A 19290-nucleotide genomic window follows, 5' to 3' on the forward strand; every position below is an offset into this window, starting at 1 on the left:
AACCGGAACCGACGGGTTATGAACCGTGACCACCTCTAACTTTTAATATGCCGTTTAGGAGAAAAAGGGCTTATCTGCACCTTTTTAAAACCGCTAAAGGCTTATTTGTCCATTTTTGAAGACGTTATGAATTTATTTATTTCTTTTTAGACAATAAAGACATATTTGATCCTATCCTAAAATATTAGGGCATATTTGCTCCCTTTCTCTTTTTTTTTCTATACATAAAAGGTACACTTATAGGAAAAAAATTTAAGAAATTCAAAATTAAAATTTCTAAAATTTCATAATTTTTTAATTTTTTAAAGTCATGATCTTGTAATTTTCTATAGATAATGAATCAAATAAAAGTGATAATAATAGAATCTGTTTTAAATACTATTTAATTAGATTATAGCAATAAAATATATTTATTTTAATTATAAATTATAAGATGTTATTATTAAACAAATTGATTTTTGTAAAATAACTAAATCATGAAAAATAAAGATAGGGATTGAAATGTAACTCATAATATATATAAGGATAAAAAAAATTATTTTTCTATTTTATCTTGACATATAAGGCTAGCATTACTTCAAATCAGAGAATCTTATGGAATAAGACACGTATTTTGCTGAATGGCACAATAATTATCGATTGTTGTGTTTTGTTGACTTTTTGATCCAAGCGACGACATCTAAATGAAAACGGCAGCAAGTGAAATATTATTAGTCATGTCGTTTACCATTTGCGTAGTTTTGATTTGAAAATCATGTATAGTATAATTTGTTTTTGAAAAAGTAAGAGCCCTAATTACTGCAAATCTCTCTTTTACCCGCTTTTTCTGTTTTGGTTGCTCATCAGAGGTCGCTTTACCGGTGGCTGAGTAGCCTTCTGTTGGGGCAGCTAATCTTGGTCGGTGGTGTGGGCATCACCGTCGATTTGAAATTTTCGAATCAGGTCGTTCCATTGGAGAAATTCTGGTGAGTTTTGTTTAGAAGTTCATCTTGTCAATCCTCGTTTTTTACTCTTTGAAGAACTGTTGCTATTTTTATTAACTTCTCTTTACGTAACTTTTAATCTATTTGTATTATCATTGCACACCAGTTCTTTGAAGAATTGTTAATAGCTTAAATATTTTATTGTGAGAATATGATGATATTTCACTAGAGATAATGATTTTAATTTAAAAAAAAAGAATAAATAAGTGCATGTCTCTTACGCTTGAGTTGAGATTGTTTCAAAAAAGTATTTAGCTCTTAATTATTTGTTTACCATTATAGAAAATCTAGACAAGAACAGGACCATTCTGCTGCCTAAATGTTCTAGGTGCCTTTGGGGTTTTCTTACTAAATATGTTCTCAAATTACAATTTGAGATTTTAATTTATATTTAGTGTCAAAGATGCTATTTTTGTCTTAGAGTTAGGGTTCGTTGGGATGTATGAATTTGAAGCTGTATCATGTTTTGTATCTATTATAGGTAAATTATGCTCAAAAGAAAGGCGGATCAAGATGATCCCAGTCCATGGCGACGCGAAGAGAAGATAGTACCTTACAGTGTGTTTCCTTAGTTTTTTTATTTTTCTTTCCGATATACATATATGTATGTGCACTAAAGTATGTTGGTATTTTGTTGTGTTTTTTATGTATATTTTTAGCTCCTGAAGAGTGGGATTGCATGAAGCATACTTTGAAGCAATACAAGTTTGCTGCATACAATGAAAACCAACACTTGGATATTTACACCAAAAGAGCTGCATTGAAAGCTGCTCCATTCGTTGTTTCTCTTGTTGCTTATATAGGTATAATGGTATATACATAATTTTAATGATTGTTTGCGTTGCTGTTGTTATGGTTGTGTTGCTTGGTTTATTTTCACATGCTACTTAATGTCTTTAATCTTATTTATATGCATATGGATGTGTGTTTTGATTTAATTTTTGCTATTTTTTTATCCATTCTTTTACCTGATTTCATTTTGATGTTTTTAATATGAACTCTTTGACTGAATTTTTTTTGTGCTACCTTGATTTTTAAAGGTGAAGAGATGCTATATCAGAGTTCTGGAACTATTATTGAAAGTGATGATGTGAGCAGTGTTATTCTAACTTCTGCTAATCTCATTACGTGTCCTCCCACTAAAACTTTAACTCCGGATAATATTAAGGTCTGTCTATTCGAATTTAACTTTTTTCATTATCTTGTTTCAAAGAGTGTCTTACTTATTGTGACTCAAATGCTTGTTGTTTGAGATGTATGATGCGTTGTTTTTATAAATATTTTACTTATAGGTTTTGGTGTACCTTAAAGATGGGAGATCGTTTCATGGTGAAGTCTTAACATTTAATCCTCATTATAACATTGCTGCCATAAGAATTCAATCAAATGCTCATCTACCAACTGCATCAATGAGACACTTAGATGATTCCATAACGATTGATTCAAGTCAGCTTCATTTCCCTGAAGAAAAAACATTTCAGCTTCGGCCACATTCAAATTCTTATAATCTTCTTCCTGGAGATAGACTTTTTGCCATTGGACGTTATTTCGTGAAGCCTTATGACATCATGATTGCTCCTGGTGAATTTTGGTAAAGCAATCTTAGCATATTCTACACTTATACAGAGTATATTATCCAAGGTTTTATTTTAATGTGGATTAAATAATTTATATTGGTCAATATTGGGTTTACTCTTATTTTCTTTTTTCCTTTTTGTTTCAGTCTTGGTCGCTGTGATTATGACTGCAAGGAGCTTTTTAGGGCGTCTTGCAATATCTCTAGAGTATCCTTCTTACCATGTTTCCATTATCAATTGTATTTTTTCGTAATAATATAGTTCTCTTTGTCCTTTCCGGTTTATTACTGTATTTATTTACTGAACCATTGATTCCCCTACATCATTTCATCAATTTGTTCTGAATATGGTGGATGAATTTCTTTGCATAACTTACATTCTAATATTATGTAATATTGAGAATGTGATAGATTTTGGGTATTTTTTCTTCTTTGTAGTGTGGTATTGGAGGGCCACTTATCAACTATAACGGAGAAGTCGTTGGAATCTGCTTTTATAATTGCTCTTGTACTCCTTTTTTGCCTATCAATGTTGTGTCTAAGTGGTGGAACCAATACAAGACAAATGGGTAAGTATCCTACATGATAATATGGTTTAGTGAACTTTTTTTAAAGAATGGTTATACTTTTCTGTTATGTTCGACTTGATTTGTTAATTTCTTTGTCTATGTATGCATCCATTATGGTTGCGTAGTTCTTTTCTTTCAAGGTACTTCAAAAATTTGTTGACATGTATTATGGTCGGATGAAGCATATGATTTTCAAGTTGGACTTTATTTATGGTGTAAAATTCTTTACTTTTATAATTTGACCTCTCAAGGGTTAAGGAGGAACTGTACTTCTCAAAATTCTAGTATTTAGGGTTTATTCATAAATGGACAAGCTGCTTTGTTGTGGCCAGCTGAAATTCAGTTTTGATAGCAAAATTTAGAACTCTTCATCCATGTTATATATGAGCTGTAAACAAAAGTCTTACTTCATCTATTCGGTATGTGAATGGTTTGCGATTCTGTTACCTAGACTATCCATTTTTCCCTTCTATACTAGTGTCATCACAACAACACATTTATTTATGAATATCAAAGTTTTTTTCATTTATCTTCCTTATAAGTTTGCTTGGAGATATATTTTTCTTTTAACATCTATTAAAAATATTCTCATGTAAGCCCGTTAAACCAGGAAAACCTTATTATTTTTATGTTTTATAGAGAGATTTTGGCTTCTGAAATCAGAAGTTTCATCAGTATTATGTGTTACACTCGTCAAGTCAACTTAAGTGCCCTGAAACAACATTAGTTTTTTATCTTGTATGTTATTCACTGCAGTATTATCATACGAGTTGTCTAACTTATCTTAATTTGTTGTTTGAAGTAACTGCGATCTTTGCTATTTGTAAGTTTATATTGTTTTATAAGTGCTAAATACATAAGAGAGGGGGAAAGTGGAGTAGATTAGTAGCCTACAACAAAATGCTCTTATAAATCATTCTTAATTCTTTATAAGATTCTTAGAAAATTATTAAAAGTAGTTTACATAAGTAAATATATTTTATAGTTTTCACGTCAATTGGCATGTCTTCATCATATAATTTAGTGATTTTTTTTTTGTGCTATGATGTTGCAAAATATTAAGCAACTTCACTTATAATCTGAATTCTAGATGTGAGACTTGTTCAAATTGTGAATGTCTGTGCTTGGTAATGCAATTCTTGCGTTGCTTTTACATATAGTCATAAAAAACAATCGACGAAGAGCTTTGGAGGTTCTAAAGAAGATTTAGTTTTATGTATATTGTGTAACCATTCTTGTGCAATTTTCAATGTTTTGGCTCAGGATAACTCGTCAGCCATATCTTGGAATTGAATTGACCAACCTATATGCTGCCAAACTCTATGTTATGGAGGAGATCATTCAAAAGTTCCCCAACATCTGTAAGGGCGTAATCGTTGAAGAGGTTTGTTATTTCTTGCTTTTGTTAAATAAACTTTGGTTTTGTTGCGTAATTCAATTTTCCTTGATTAGTGGTTGTAAAAAGTATAAAGCTTGTTACTTCGAAGTACCTTAGGCCTAGTTTCAAGATGTTTTCTAAGGGTCTCATTTAGGGTTGGACAAGAAAATTAAAGAATTAATAGAAATACACACATTTATACATTGTAGTTTTTATTTTTTAATTATACTTGATATATAAGTTAATAAGTTTCATATAGTTGATATATATGTTAATAATCATATATGAAAAATTATTAGATTTTAATTTTAAATGTTTAAATTAATTATAGAATCAGATATATAATAATTTATTTTTTTAACTAAACTAAATCAAACTTTTTGGTTCGGTTTGATGTAAGCTTCCCATAATGTTTGATTCGGTTCGATTTGAAAATTTAACAAACATCGATTGGTCGGTTTTGGCCGATTCCAAACTGAACTAAACCAAACCGACCGTTACATAACCTTAGTCACATCTATGCAATGTATGCATAAAATAAATAAAAACGTTATAAGTAATCCCTAATAAATGAATGGGAACATGTTTAAACACAAATAAACATGCACATACCCTGTTTTTTTGTCATAGAATGCAAGATGGAGATTTTCACTGCTAAATTTCATTAGGATCTTATGGTGTTACGATATTAGCTTTATCTATTACCCAAAGAGGAATTTGTACCGTTGATGATGTACTATATAATTTTGGATGTATCCTGGCATGTTAAAAGAATTGCATGTTAATGGTAATGTTATTTGTACCCCCTTTTTGTTGACTATTGTTTCTATATCCGCCATTCATTCATTTGGATTGGTTGATTGATGGATACTCCCATATAGCAGAGTCAAAAAGCATCCACCACATTAGTAGTGTGTATGAAATGGTTTTTAGTACATAGAGCTGCTTGGCTTTTTTTTCTTTTTTTTTTTCCTAATTGGATTTGTGGATGCTCCTATGAATTGTCAATAGGTTATACCAGGCTCTGTTGCTGATCTAGCTGGGATAAGACCAAAAGATGTTATAATCGAGTTTGGTGGGAAAACTGTGCATGGTTTCTTGGAGGTATGTTGTCTTCTATCATCATTAGTAACTTACAGTTCTGCAATATTTTTTTTGTTTTAGATTTAATTAGAGAGGGTTTGTTTGCTAATGGGATGAGGTGTTTGCTGAAAAAATGAAATCAAATGCTTGTGTATATTTGCAGATTGATTTAGTAATGATTTTGGTTGTGGTTCTGATTTATTTATTTTTCAGTTGATGAAAATAAGTACCAATTTGGAACTTTTTAATGTGTATGTTAGTAAACTCTTTTTGTTTGCTATTGCTTCTTTGACTAAATGCATACTTATATGATCTGAATAATGTATTTTTGTTTTTATGTATTTATAATCTAATTCCTGCTAGTGTTGGGCAGACAACAGGTTATTAGCCAAAATAGTACCAATTTTTTATACCTTGTTTCAAAATAGTACCATAACTCTAATCTGTATCATTATTGCATTTTAAATCCTTTGAGATGCACAATATCATTCGGGCCTATTCATATTTTTTATTAATCCTATGTTGGTGTCAGTTAATTGAACTTATGTGGGATAAAGTTGGGGATTCAGTAGAGCTGGTTGTACTACGAGCAAGTGATGGTTCTTCTTTGAAGCTTAGCATGTTGGTTGAGGAGGCCACACCAGATAAATCATATAGGTAAAATCTTTTATTCCAAATTAAAAAACATAAATGAATTAGATTTCCCATAATATGACTTGATAAACATCATCTGGACTTATTGGTTTTTTTATAGATGAAGTGCACCCTTTCATGTTGCACTTGATATCTTGTTTTTCTTTTTCCTTTTTAATATTGACATGATGGTTTTTACTTCATTATGAATATTATATATGTTGTTGTGTCAGCTGGCCACTTTGGGAAAATGCACGGTAAAATGCTGGAGGATACATTGTCAATTATGAGTACATATAAGGTTTGTGGTTTTTAACTTAATTGCACTTCCATAGTTGTTTATAAATATGATGTTTGCTTGCGTGTGTATTTCTTTTGAGAGGGTAACTAGAGTTAATGTACTTAGGTTAAAAAAAAAAGTAGAGTAAATGTATATTGCCTCTATTATTGTATAAGTGAGACTATCCATGTTTGGCTAGGATACATAATTCATTTTATAAAGTCTTCCAACATTTTTATTTGTGTTACATGTTAAAAATAGTGCACTGTTATTCTTTATAATAATAGCTACATTTTGGTGATTTTGTAGATTGGCATGTCATATATGAGGCTGGAAAAACATTTTGGTAGTAGGTTCAGATAGTTTTTGGAAGTTTTATTATTGTTGATAGAAGTGGAAGAATGATAGCGGGTGGTAAGGAGGTTATTGAAAATAGTTAATTATATGTGGTATATTATTTTTTCAAAAATATTTATATGTTTATTAATATACAACTATTGAAAACATTGATTCTATCATTTTAAAGTTCTCCATGCAATGTTTGGTTGTAGATATATAGATTTATAAAGATGTTTATAAAAACAGATGTAATCATTTGCTCAACTAAAGTTTCAAATTATTAGTCTCGGACTTTTCTTAAGAGCTGTTTGTGTAAAGCAAACTTAGCAATGTTGATTATATACATATTAACAATATAGACCCAAAAACAAACTTGGCTTTTTTGCTAAACAATTTTGATTTTTTTAGCCTAAAAAGTGTGGCAAAAAAACACTTCTCCACTGCATTGTGTTATGTTAAAGATCTCAATGTGTTGTCTTGCATTTTATGACCTAATTTTTGACAATACTACTTAAGTTTGCGTGATTAAACATTCAAAACCTGCTTGTCTGATATTCACTTATGGAGATAAAAATTGCATGAGCAAAGCCTAGAGCAGTATACAGTGCTCTGAGCCGTAGCAAGTCTATCATCATTACTGTTATACCGTAACTGTTGTAAGAATTTTATTTACATGATCTTCATCCACAACATCAGGAGAAACTTCTTCACACAAATACACTAGAGTTTCTTGTGTGAATTGCTTAACAAGATCCGATAGTTGGTGAAACCGAACCGAAAAAGGAGATTTTTGGTTCGATTCAATTAAAACCGTCTATATATTATTAATGTATAATACAACAAAGGAAACTTGTAGCAGTTGAAGGTAGAGATGGTAAATGAGTGAGTTTGGGTGGGTATGGATGGTTATTGGTGGGTTCAAATGGATGAGGTTATAAATAGGTATATCCATATATAACCCATTAAAATTTTATATAGGTACCCGTACCCTTGCAGCCCTATTTAATCCTTTCCCACTCATTTATCCATTTCTTTTATATTGCTCTAAGTTCCGGCTAATACACTCCAGCAGGAGTATCAGCTCCTACTCCCAGTGGCTAATACTAATATGCATTTCGGCTAAAATTATTTTCTCTTTTCTTTTAGTTTGTATAAATTTTTTAAAAAAATTACTAATCTGGTCGTTGCATTTTATTTAAAATATGTTATTATATCTATAAATTTAGTTTGTACACTGCTATAATTACTTTATGCCATTTATTTTCTACCCAAAAACCTACATTAATTCAATGTACTAATGTTTTGTTTTTCAAAAACATTAAAACAACATTTAAAATTCCTTCTAAAAATAACTTTATTTAAGCAGTAAAATATGTACTACCTATCTTTTAATTTCAATTTTTTTTATATATTTATCTGTAAGTTCATTTTTACTAATATAAAAAAACAACTTATCCATTATGATTAATTTTTAATTTATTTTGATTAATTTTTGTAAAATCAACTTTGAATCTATTTCAGTAATATAAAAAGTAATTTTTTCATGAATTTACTAAAATAACTTAAAATTATAATGATATACCTTATCAAAGTTAGCCTTTTCCGATAAAATTATCAAAGTTATTTTTTTATGAAATTATCAAAGTTAATTAAATACTTCTTATTAGCAGTCGACTTGTGTGTGTATATATATGGCATAATGTCTTAAAAAAAAACCTGACCTTTCATCCCTTTTCAATCCTACTCTAAAGTATAAAATTCACTAAATTGATTTTTTTTGCATTAGATTAACTTTTTATATTAAATTGACCATTTTTAAAGAATTCTTTTGAACTTTTGTCAAATAAATAAAGGTCAATTTTATGCTTCAGTGTACAATTGAAATGAAAAATGCAAAATAGGGTAAAATTGACAAATTTTCAACGTCGGGGTAGAATTGAAAGGGATAAAAGGTCGGGTTTTTTTTTAAGGCATTAAGTCCTATATATATATATATAAAGCTGAATAAGTTTTTCATAATTTGACATTTGGCACATTCTAATTAGCTATCACATTTCATTCTATTTATATTTTTGGTAATAACATAAATGGAAAGTTTTTTTTAAAATGTTGTCTTCCTTAGTAGTAATATTTTGTAATCATATCTTAAAGAGTATTTACATAATTTTCACCTATGGCTATCATTATCAACTTAATTAGAGTTTTTTAGAGGTAATACGGGCTTAGCCCAAAATTATTAGAGAATTACGTTCTGAAGTTCCAAAATTGATATTTGTTATTTCATCTTCAATTATTCTATTTCTAACCTTTTTAATTTCAATTTTTATACTTTTAAAATTAGAAAAATACGATTGTAATCGTTGGGAGATTTGCATGTCGCTATTGTGGCGAGATTCTCGGCTTCCTTTTCTCCATTCAAACTCTGATTTCCTTTTCATTCAAACTTCCCATTTCAATAGTTTTCAGAATTTGAATTCATTTCAACTAGGTCAGCCTCTAAAAAATCCCCCCTCCCAAACAAAATTGAATAAATCGACATCTAATCCGAATTCTAGTAAAAGAAAAATCGATTTTGCTGCAATTCCAGCGACAATGAAGAATCGCAGAAAGCTTGTTCGTGAAGATGACGACAACGACTTCGAAGAGTTCGAGATCCCTGATAATCGTAGGGATAGGGCTGTTGCGGAACCCATTAGTTCTATAAAGGTATTTTTTTGATTTTTTTTTCGTATTTTTTATATGTTTTCTACTCGTTTTTACTATCTTTAAGTTCATGTTTTGATGTTTGTTTATGTTTGAGTTTGTTTTTTCTTAGTATGTAATGATTTGTTAATAATATTTGTTTATCTTTGAGTTTGGTTGTCCTTGGTGCTACGAAGTTATAATTTTTCATAGTTGTTATGTGATATTTATTGTTGTTTTGCTAGTCACAATTGTTATGATTTACTACAGAAGTGATTGTACTTAGTTTACCATGTTTTTAACAATCAAAATTAGTCTATAATGTTTAAACAATTTTTTGATTGCTTGTCAATGATATTAATCTAACTATTTTGTTGGTTAACCATAAGTTAACAGCTGGTTTATAGTTGGTTCTATTTTCTAATCATTTGTTATCCACTGGTTCACCACATATTTTGCATACTAATCATATTTTTATGTAAATGATTTGTTGTTTGTCAATGATATTGATCTAACTATTTTGTTGGTTAACCATAAGTTAACAACTGGTTAGAGAAGGTTCGGCCGGACATTAATCTTACATCTCTTCCTTATCGAAATGTAGCAGTTGGTGCATCATTTGCTGTTGTTCGGGTCTGATATTCCAACTCAGAAGGATAGGTAATTTTCTTTTAAATTTATTATTATATTAATCTATTCAATAACTGAGTAAGTGTTTTTTTTCATAGTGATTGTGGTGCATTTGTTTTGGCGTTTGCTTAGCATTTGATCATGAACCGACCAATTTCGGCTGATTATACCATAGAGAATCATCGTGAGCATCTTGAATTTCTGTTGTATCGATAAAGACAAATGAAGATTGATAGAAATATTGACACTGACGAGGAGATTGAACCAAAACAAAAAAATGCAAGAAAAAAGACGGGAGAAGATTATTCCACATATTGCAATATATTTTGATTTTGTTAGCTATATGTCTTTTAGCATAATGAGAATTTCGATTAGTTAAATTTTGTGTTAACTATTTCACAATGTTTTTTGTACACAGTTGGTTACTATTTGGTATAATAAAGTGTTGATGAATTTTGTTTTTTTCTATTACATTATATTTTATTGAATTAAATATTCTTCTATACTAGCAACTCTATAATTGGTATTATAATGGTGGCCAGTAAATAAATCGCTTGTCAGTATGTATAATATCCGGTCAGCTTTTGGTTAACTTCTCAAACACTAATGAACTGTCAGTATATAGTTGGTCATCGTTTGGTTGACCATTGAGTAACTAATTAATAGAATATAAGTTTGTCGGCGTTTTACTCACAATTCACTAATGGGGTACTAAAAATAAAATTAATAATTTTTGTTGGTTAACTTCTGAAACACTAATGAACCAGTTATATTCAATTATAGTTGGTCATCGTTTGGTTGACAATTAGATAACTAATTAATAGACCATAAGTTTATCAGCGCTTTACTCATATTTCACTAATGGTGTACTAAAAGAATAATTAATAATTTTTTTAAAAAGTACAATTTGTTTAAAGTACATAATTTCAGTTTACCACAATTTACTAACAATTTATTATCAATATATTTAAAATAAAATTTATTACAAGTTAACCAACAGTTTACCCAACATTAACCATTGGTTAACCAACACCAGAAACAATACAAACACTCATAAGCATTTCTTCAAACACCAAAAGTGCAACATCAAAATCAACCACTGCCGACAACCACAGTCATCCACAACTATCAAATTAGACAATCTCTTCAAATCATAAAAAAAATGAGAAAGCAAGAGGATCATTAAAGTAGAACAACTGCCACCTCCATTGGTGGTGCCACTATTGATGGTAGGAAGAATGACGACGTTTTCACTTCCGAGGAACGACGACGAGATGGAGAAGATGACATCACTGCTGGCATAGATGATACAAAAACGAGATGGAGAAGATGACATAGCTGAAAATAAGAATGACCTTGATCATAGAATCCAAACCCACCACCGCGACCTCCACTGAATCTTCAACTTTTTTCTCTTCAATTGATTGGATTCTTTGAATTTTTTTACTTTTGCATTAACATAATTTCTTGCTTTTTTCTCTGTTGTTTGATGCAATTCTTTGTAATCTCCCACTTTCGAAAATTGAATATTAGCAGATTTTATTAGATCAAAGATTTTTCTAATTAGGAAAGATTTGTGTGAATTAAAAGTTGAGAGAAATTTTAGGAGAATCTTTGATCAGAGCTAATTGTTACCTTAATCAACTATTAATCGTATATCTCTAATTTATGAAAGTTAATTTTGCAAGAAAAAAGAAAGGAAAGATAAATATCTAAATGGAAAATCACAGGCGTATTTCTCTAATTATTTATAGTTAAGTTATACAATTGTCAATTTTTCTCACTTAATTACACTAGCATTAGGCCCGCGCATTGCACGGTATTTATTTGAGAAAATTACACCAAATCACCAAAAAATTCAAAAGTTTGTATAAATCACCCAACTTTTTTTTTTTGCAAAAATTCCTCAATTTTAAAAGATTCTTTTCATCTCTACCTTTTAATAGTTGTGATTACTATTTTATCCTTATGGTGTATTTTACCTATTGTGTTTCCATTACATCTAATAATTTCTCCTCATTTTACATAAACCGGGCCGCTTCTAACCGAACCACCACCGGTCGGATTATTATTGGCCGGTCAACGGCCGGACCACCGCGGTCAACGCCGATCAACTTGCGGACCACCGCAGTCAACGGCCGGACCACCGCAGTCAACGGCAGTTGGACCATTGCTGGTTTGTGGTCTAACCATTTTTAATGATTGGACCAATTTTAGTTAGATAATTAAAAATTAAATAAAACACCTTTTTGTGGGTGAGGGGATTTGAACCCTTTACCTCTTATAAGGGAGTGCTTGTGCTTTGCCATTGAGGCAAAGACTAATTGTTGTCATCATTTACTCTATAATATATATATATATATATATATATATAATTGATTATAAATTTAGATTAACTTGTTAGAATGAAATTAATTTATAATGCAAATTAAATATCAACTTAAATTAGCTTTAATATTAAATTAGTCTAATTTAATATAAGGGAGTGCTTGTGCTTTGCCATTGAGGCAAAGACTAATTGTTGTCATCATTTACTCTATAATATATATATATATATATATATATATATATATATATATATAATTGATTATAAATTTAGATTAACTTGTTAGAATGAAATTAATTTATAATGCAAATTAAATATCAACTAAATATCAACTTAAATTAGCTTTAATATTAAATTAGTCTAATTAAATTTATTTATTTATTAAATATTTATACAATAAAAAAATAAAATATACATATATTTATATTTTATACAATTTATTAATACATAAGTAAAACTAGTAAAAATATTTCTTAAAATCGAAAAATATAATGGTTTAGTGGTCGTGGTCGGATATGTGGTAGTGGGACCTCCGTAGTGTGCGAAAACTCAATAAAAACTCAATATAAACTCAATGACGACTTAATGTCAAATCAATGATAACTTAATGTCAACTTCATTATGTATACTATTAAAAATAATTTATAATATTACAAATAAACTAATAGTAATTTTAAAGTAAATTATATATTTAAGCTTTTATTAAAATAAAATAAACCGAAAGTAATTTTAATATAAGTGAACTGAATATAAACTTAATATTAACTCAATATCAACTCAATATAAACTCAAAGTAAACTTAATGTGAACTCAATATAAATTCAATATCAATTTAATGTTCACTGAATGTTAACTCAAAGTATTTGTTTTGATAAATAATTATAAATTTAATATGAATTTTTTTTATTATTATATAAATTTTTTTTTCTATAATTTATACTTTCAAAAATAAACTATAGTAGATTAAAAGTAAATTATTTAAGTTATTATTACAGTAATTTGTGTAAATTTAATCTCGACTCAATATCGACTCAATGTCAACTCAATAACGACCCAATATCAACTCAATGTAAACCTAATGTCAACTCAATAAACTTAATGTATTTTAGTAAGTATAATTTTAAAAATTAACTTAATATCACCTCAATGTCAATTTAATATCAACTCAACGTCAATTCAATGTCAACTCAATGTAATCCTAATATCAACTCAATGTAAACCTGATGTAAATCCGAAGTACTTTTTTAGTAAATTTTTTTAATTTTAAAATGTAAATTAATATCAACTCAATGTAAACTTAATAACTCAACGTCGACTCAATGTCAACTCAATGTAAACCTAATATCGATTCAATGTCAACTCATTGTCAACTCAATGTAAAGTTAATGTCAATCCGAAGTAATGTTTTAGTAAATTATTTTAATTTTCAAATGTAAATTAATATCAACTTAATGTAAACTTAATAACTTAACGTCAACTCAATGTAAACCTAATGGCGACTCTATGTCAACTCAATGTAAACCTAATGCCGACTCAATGTCAACTCAATGTAAACCTAATGTCAATCCAAAGTAATTTTTTAGTAAATTATTTTAATTTTGAAATGTAAATTAATATCAACTCAATGCAAACTTAATAACTGAATGTCGACTCAATGTCAAACTAATGTCGACTCAATGTCAACTCAATGTAAACCTAATGTCGACTTAATGTCAACTCAATGTAAATTACATGTCAATTCAAAGTAAATTTTTTAGTAAATTATTATAATTTTAAAAATTAACTTAATATCAACTCAATTAACATATATAATCTGTTTTGAGTTTATGTCGAGTTGATATTAAGTTGATTGTGTTTTTAATACATTAATTTATAAAATCTATTTTAACTTAGTTTACTTTAAGTTAATATTTAATTAGGATAAATTATTTTAAATTTTGACAAGCGTAATATCTTATTAGTGTTTTATAATAACATATTATTTATAAGGCCTAATGTCTTAAAAAAACCCCGACCTTTTAACCCCTTTTCAATCATACTCTGACGTTGAAAATTTGTCAATTTTACCCTATTTTGCATTTTTGTGTTTCAATTGTACCCTGAAAAATTAAATTAACGTCTTTTGCGTTTGGAAATTTGTTTAAAATATTCTCCATGTCTCGCATGTATTAATTGTATATTTTTAAAATTTATTTAAATTTAGTTAAATTAATTAAGAATTTAAATTAGTGTTAATTTGATTATGGTTTTTAGTTAGTTTCTAAAAATAAAGGACTTATTTGTACTTTTTTGAATAAAAAAGAATTTAATTTCATGTTTAGATTTAATTAATTGAACGATTTCATCATTTAACTAAAAAAATTAACAAAAATTAAAATATTAGGGTACAATTGAAAACGGAAAATTCAAAAATGGGTAAAATTGACAAATTTTCAACGTCGGGGTGGAATTGAAAAAAAGTTTAAAGGTGAGGGGTTTTTGAGTGATTAGGCCTATTTATAATCAACCATTTTAATAGGTTGATATTTAGTTTATATGTTTTTTTATATATTATTAAAGAGAACATGTATATATATTAAAGAATAAATAAAGATAACAAGCAGCTCTTGCCTTGGTGGTTAGGCACTTAGACAAAGAGTGAGAGGTTATGGGTTCAAACTCTATCAAGAGTAAATTTGTGTTTTATTAATTCTTTTAAAATCTCACCACTATAGTTGACCGCCGCCGACCTCCGTTGACCGCCGCCGACCTCCGTTGACCGCCGCCGACCTCCGTTGACCGCCGCCGTTGACTGTGTGGTTGGACCGGAATCGGCCGGTGGTCGATTGCGGTTGGTTGGTTAGTCTAACCAAATTCATATTAGCCACATGTCAACATTTTATTGACAAATATAGACCAATAAAATATTGACAAATAGTAAAGATAATATTGTCTCATTTTTTTTATTTTGGGTTAACAGAGATTTTTGAAAACTTTTTTTTTTTGAGTGATTTTTGCAAAAATCAAAATGTTGAGAGAAAAATGAAACACTAAAACACTTTTGAGGGATTTATGTAAAAAGCCCTATTTATTTTGTACTTATATTTTTATTAGAACGTTTAATAAAATATATAAAATAAGTTTTTACTAAATGTGTTGGTTCTATGTTAATTATTTATAAGTACCTATTTGTTATATAAAAAATTTAGAACCCATAATCTTTATCTTTGCTACAGTTATTCCTATTTATCAGCCCATCGTATTAAAAAATAAATCATTTTATTTTAATTATTAATTTTATGTTATATAAAACGATGGTTTTATAGGCTATTTTTTTGCTTTTTGTTCATTTTCTCAGGAAAGCAGCTACTCACTTAGATTTTTTATACTTTAGTCTTTGTATATTTATTTTGTTTGCTAGCTTTTAAAATTAAAGAAATACTATATAATACATAGTCAATGATTAATGTTATTTTTATATGTTTTAAATGTCATTCGTTACCAAATTCTCGAAGAAAATATTGTCAAAATTAAAAAGTGGTGTCTTTATATAGCTTTATGTTTACATATAAGGTTAATAATTAAACCTCAAGACGCAAGTAAGTTGGTAAGACGCTCTTTTAATTTAAGTGAGGTTGAGGAGTCAACCTTACTCATATATGCAGAAATTTAAAATTTGAAGGTCAGAGCTTTTTCTCCTGCAAGGGACTAATTCAGATAGAGTGAGAATTAATCTAAATACAGAAGGTTTAAAAGTGTCATTTTAAATTTGAAATCTCTTCAAGACACCTTATAGAATTATCAAAAACAAATAATAAAGTTAATAAAATAATTAATGTAATATTATCAAAACTAAAAAGAAAGACATTATAAGAATGACTATAATAATAAAATGTATTTTATTGGTCCTTCTTTTTTTATTTCGGCATATTGACTAACACCTAACTATTATTATTTTTCTTTAAGTATAGCAAAGAATTACATGAGCAAAAATAACTGCCATGTTTTTAACGTCGTTTTAATCATTTAGAGACTTAAAAATGCGTTTTTCACTTAGTTAAAGAATATATATATGATTTTTTAAGTAAAGAAGATATATGAATAAATTCATGGCAATAACATTAAGCTAACAATAAAAAAAATCAAATCAAACCTTGAAAAAAAAAAAATTATAGCTCCATACATATCTTTAGAGATTAACACATTTTTCTTTTTTACTCAATTCAATAAAAAGCTCAAATATTTAACCTAAATCACCTGCATTTTGATAAAACATCGTAAGCACGACTAATTATACATTTTTCTTATAAAATTATACACCTTAAAAAGGGTGTTGGAAGATTACAGGAATAGCATTTTTACATATTTATCTATGCCCAGTGTTGCCTCCACTTCGCGTATGTGTTACAATCCGATGGCATACTGCAACCATTTTTTTCATAAGAGATATACATCATTGGCATTTGGATGAGTTCATATGCCAATTTATAATATTTGACATTTAAAATGAGTTCTCTTCTTTTTTTAGGTGTGGTTATGCATTTAATTCAGTATGTTATTATTATAGATTTAAATTATGCATTTATTCAGTACGATATGGAGACTAAACGTTTGAAATTAATTTTCTATTTTATTTAAACATGATAATGCTCTGATATGCATGGGTTGTTGTTAAAAAATTATTTAAATAATTTTAAATTATGCATGTGATATTATCAATTTCTGTTGTTTTTTGAAAGATTAATTAATTAATTAATGTTGAAAATAATTGTGAAAGTGATAATTTTTCATTAAAAGAAAAAATATCCTAGTTTATATATATAGTAGATTAGTATAAATATGAACAAATTACTCCATGTGATAGAAAATATGAAAGTGTCAGGTGAAAATCAATGAGAATAAATAAAATTTCAATTTTAATTATCATTTAATGCGATTGATAATTGATTGTCAATTCATAACAAAATATATCAAATATGAGAGTATTAAAATAAAGGAAAAACAATTAAAAAAAATTAAGAATTAATATAAAAGTAATACTTGTCAGTCAACATCAGAAAATATCATGCTTATCAATTTCACCATGATAATTAAAAACAAATGTTATAGCAATTTTAAAGAAATAATGCTAATAAAAATTTAAAAGAACAAAATATAACCAAATTAGATTATCAAATTAATTGTTATATAAATTTTAAAAAATTAAATAAATATGACAATGATGATGGAAATGTCAAGTATCCCATCAATAAAATAAATTTAGATCAACAAACTAATTAATTATATCTTACCATATCAATTGAAAAAATTGTAACAAAAAATTTGAAAAAACAAATCAAAAGAGGAAAATTAAATGACTGAAATATATAAAAAATACAAGATTTTAAAAAATATAAGATAAGAGGATGATATCCTTATGAATAGAGCTTTTCAATATCTGCATAAAATTACAAAAAGAAAAAATATTTAAATAACAGGAAAAAAAACAACTAAAAAATTGTAAAAGAACTTTAAAATGAAAGATAAGAAATAAAAATATACCTGAAAAATTAATAGATTGAAGTATTGAGGAAGAAGAACAAAGATATGAGATAGAATAAAGGATCAATTCACTCCCTCAATTTGGCACGAAATATCAAAAAAGTCATTTTGGACGTTTTTGGATCAAACAGACCCGCAATTTGTGTTTTTCGATCAAAAAGCCCCTCCCCACTCTCAGCTAAGCAAGTATGTTACACTCTCCGTATACAATTGGAAAAAGTTTGAAAAAACCCTTAATATTTTATTTATTTTTTAAATTGAACCTCAATAATTCTAAAATTTCAATTATATCATTATAATTTAATAAATTTAATAATTATTTTAATTTTAAATAAAAATTTAAAGACCTACTTTTACTTTTTTTCATTTCTTCTTCTCCCTTTCTCCGGCCAACTGCTTCTCCCCCCAACCAACTGCTTTTACCTCCACCTTCAACCGGACCAACCTCCATCAATGTTCTTCCCTTTTAGGGATGAACAGCTCTGTTCATCTCTAAAAGGGATGAACAGATCTGTTCATCCCATTTAAAAGGGATGAACAGATCTGTTCATCCCTTTTAAATGGGATGAACAGTTCAGTTCATCCTTAAAATGGATGAACCCAGATCGGTTCATCCCTTTAAGGGATGAACGGCGGCACAGATAGGGTGACGGCGGTGGCGGTGGGTAGGGCGACGGTGGCGGTGGGTAGGGCGGCAGCGGCGGCGGCGGCAGAGGTTTCCGATGAATTAAATTTAAATGTAATTAGTTATAATTTGGTTTAATTAGTGTTAAATAGAGTTTAAATTGTGTTTAATTAATATTTAATTAGGATTAATTAGATTTAAAATTTAGATTAACTAATCCACTCTCTCTTTTGTGTTATAAGGACTTTTTTGATACGAAAATATAAGTTGCGGGTTTTTTTGATACGAAAACGCAAGTTGTGGGTGTTTGACCCAAAACCCTCCAAAATGACTTATTTGATATTTCGTGCTAAGTTAAGGGGGTGAATTGACCCTTTGTTCGAGCATTATATATTGGTGAAATATTGGGTTTAATATTAATACATTACTAATGCATTTTAAACTGCTTGTAGATTTCAATATTCAATGGAAAAAACGTTGATTAACCAATTTAATTTAGTTACTAAACAACTTTAATTAGCCATTATTCATCAACAAAAAAAAACTTTAATTAGCCATTCGTTCAATATAATTTTTTTCAGTTATCATTTGTTACCATGTAAAAATTTATATTCAAATAAAATAATTTAGGAAGTAATAACCGAGTTGGACTACTGTAGAAAGCAT

General features: G+C 28.4%; 3 protein-coding genes across 10 annotated transcripts in view; 2 read left to right on the forward strand and 1 right to left on the reverse strand.

Annotated features, from left to right (window-relative positions):
* LOC126687165 (uncharacterized) overlaps positions 1-19290 on the reverse strand; it is a 66443-nt gene that overhangs the window by 21788 nt on the left and 25365 nt on the right. The gene's annotated exons all lie outside the window — the stretch shown is intronic.
* LOC126687158 (putative protease Do-like 14) lies at positions 778-7020 on the forward strand. The gene is made up of 12 exons (XM_050381573.1): positions 778-965; positions 1465-1541; positions 1643-1786; positions 2024-2151; positions 2276-2574; positions 2707-2767; positions 2998-3128; positions 4392-4512; positions 5518-5610; positions 6122-6246; positions 6456-6523; positions 6812-7020. The coding sequence occupies exons 2-11, from the start codon at positions 1472-1474 to the stop codon at positions 6481-6483; spliced, it is 1200 nt and encodes a 399-aa protein (XP_050237530.1). The 5' UTR covers positions 778-965; positions 1465-1471; the 3' UTR covers positions 6484-6523; positions 6812-7020.
* On the forward strand, positions 8439-10606 carry LOC126687167 (uncharacterized). 5 transcript variants are annotated; one of them, XM_050381594.2, is made up of 3 exons: positions 8439-9547; positions 10128-10183; positions 10286-10606. In XM_050381594.2, exons 1-3 carry the CDS (start codon positions 9215-9217, stop codon positions 10290-10292), a joined length of 396 nt encoding a protein of 131 aa, XP_050237551.1. In that variant the 5' UTR covers positions 8439-9214; the 3' UTR covers positions 10293-10606. The 5 variants fall into 5 exon arrangements, with proteins under 5 accessions (XP_050237551.1, XP_050237552.1, XP_050237549.1 ...); XM_050381595.2 differs by having other exon boundaries at positions 10128-10156; positions 10252-10606; XM_050381592.2 differs by having other exon boundaries at positions 8442-9547; positions 10252-10606.

This window comes from Mercurialis annua, linkage group LG6 (genome assembly GCF_937616625.2).
Source record: "Mercurialis annua linkage group LG6, ddMerAnnu1.2, whole genome shotgun sequence".
Lineage (NCBI taxonomy): Eukaryota > Viridiplantae > Streptophyta > Magnoliopsida > Malpighiales > Euphorbiaceae > Mercurialis > Mercurialis annua.

What these genes read in the sequence shown, in the direction of transcription:
- LOC126687167 (XM_050381592.2), top strand. Translation starts at nt 9,215, where the DNA reads ATGTCGCTATTGTGGCGAGATTCTCGGCTTCCTTTTCTCCATTCAAAC. An exon ending in AACCCATTAGTTCTATAAAG is followed by an intron (nt 9,548 to 10,127) that starts GTATTTTTTTGA and finishes ATCGAAATGTAG; the next exon opens with CAGTTGGTGCATCATTTGCT. An exon ending in ATTCCAACTCAGAAGGATAG is followed by an intron (nt 10,184 to 10,251) that starts GTAATTTTCTTT and finishes TTTTTTTCATAG; the next exon opens with TGATTGTGGTGCATTTGTTT.
- LOC126687158 (XM_050381573.1), top strand. Translation starts at nt 1,472, where the DNA reads ATGCTCAAAAGAAAGGCGGATCAAGATGATCCCAGTCCATGGCGACGC. An exon ending in AGAGAAGATAGTACCTTACA is followed by an intron (nt 1,542 to 1,642) that starts GTGTGTTTCCTT and finishes GTATATTTTTAG; the next exon opens with CTCCTGAAGAGTGGGATTGC. An exon ending in TAACTCCGGATAATATTAAG is followed by an intron (nt 2,152 to 2,275) that starts GTCTGTCTATTC and finishes TTTTACTTATAG; the next exon opens with GTTTTGGTGTACCTTAAAGA.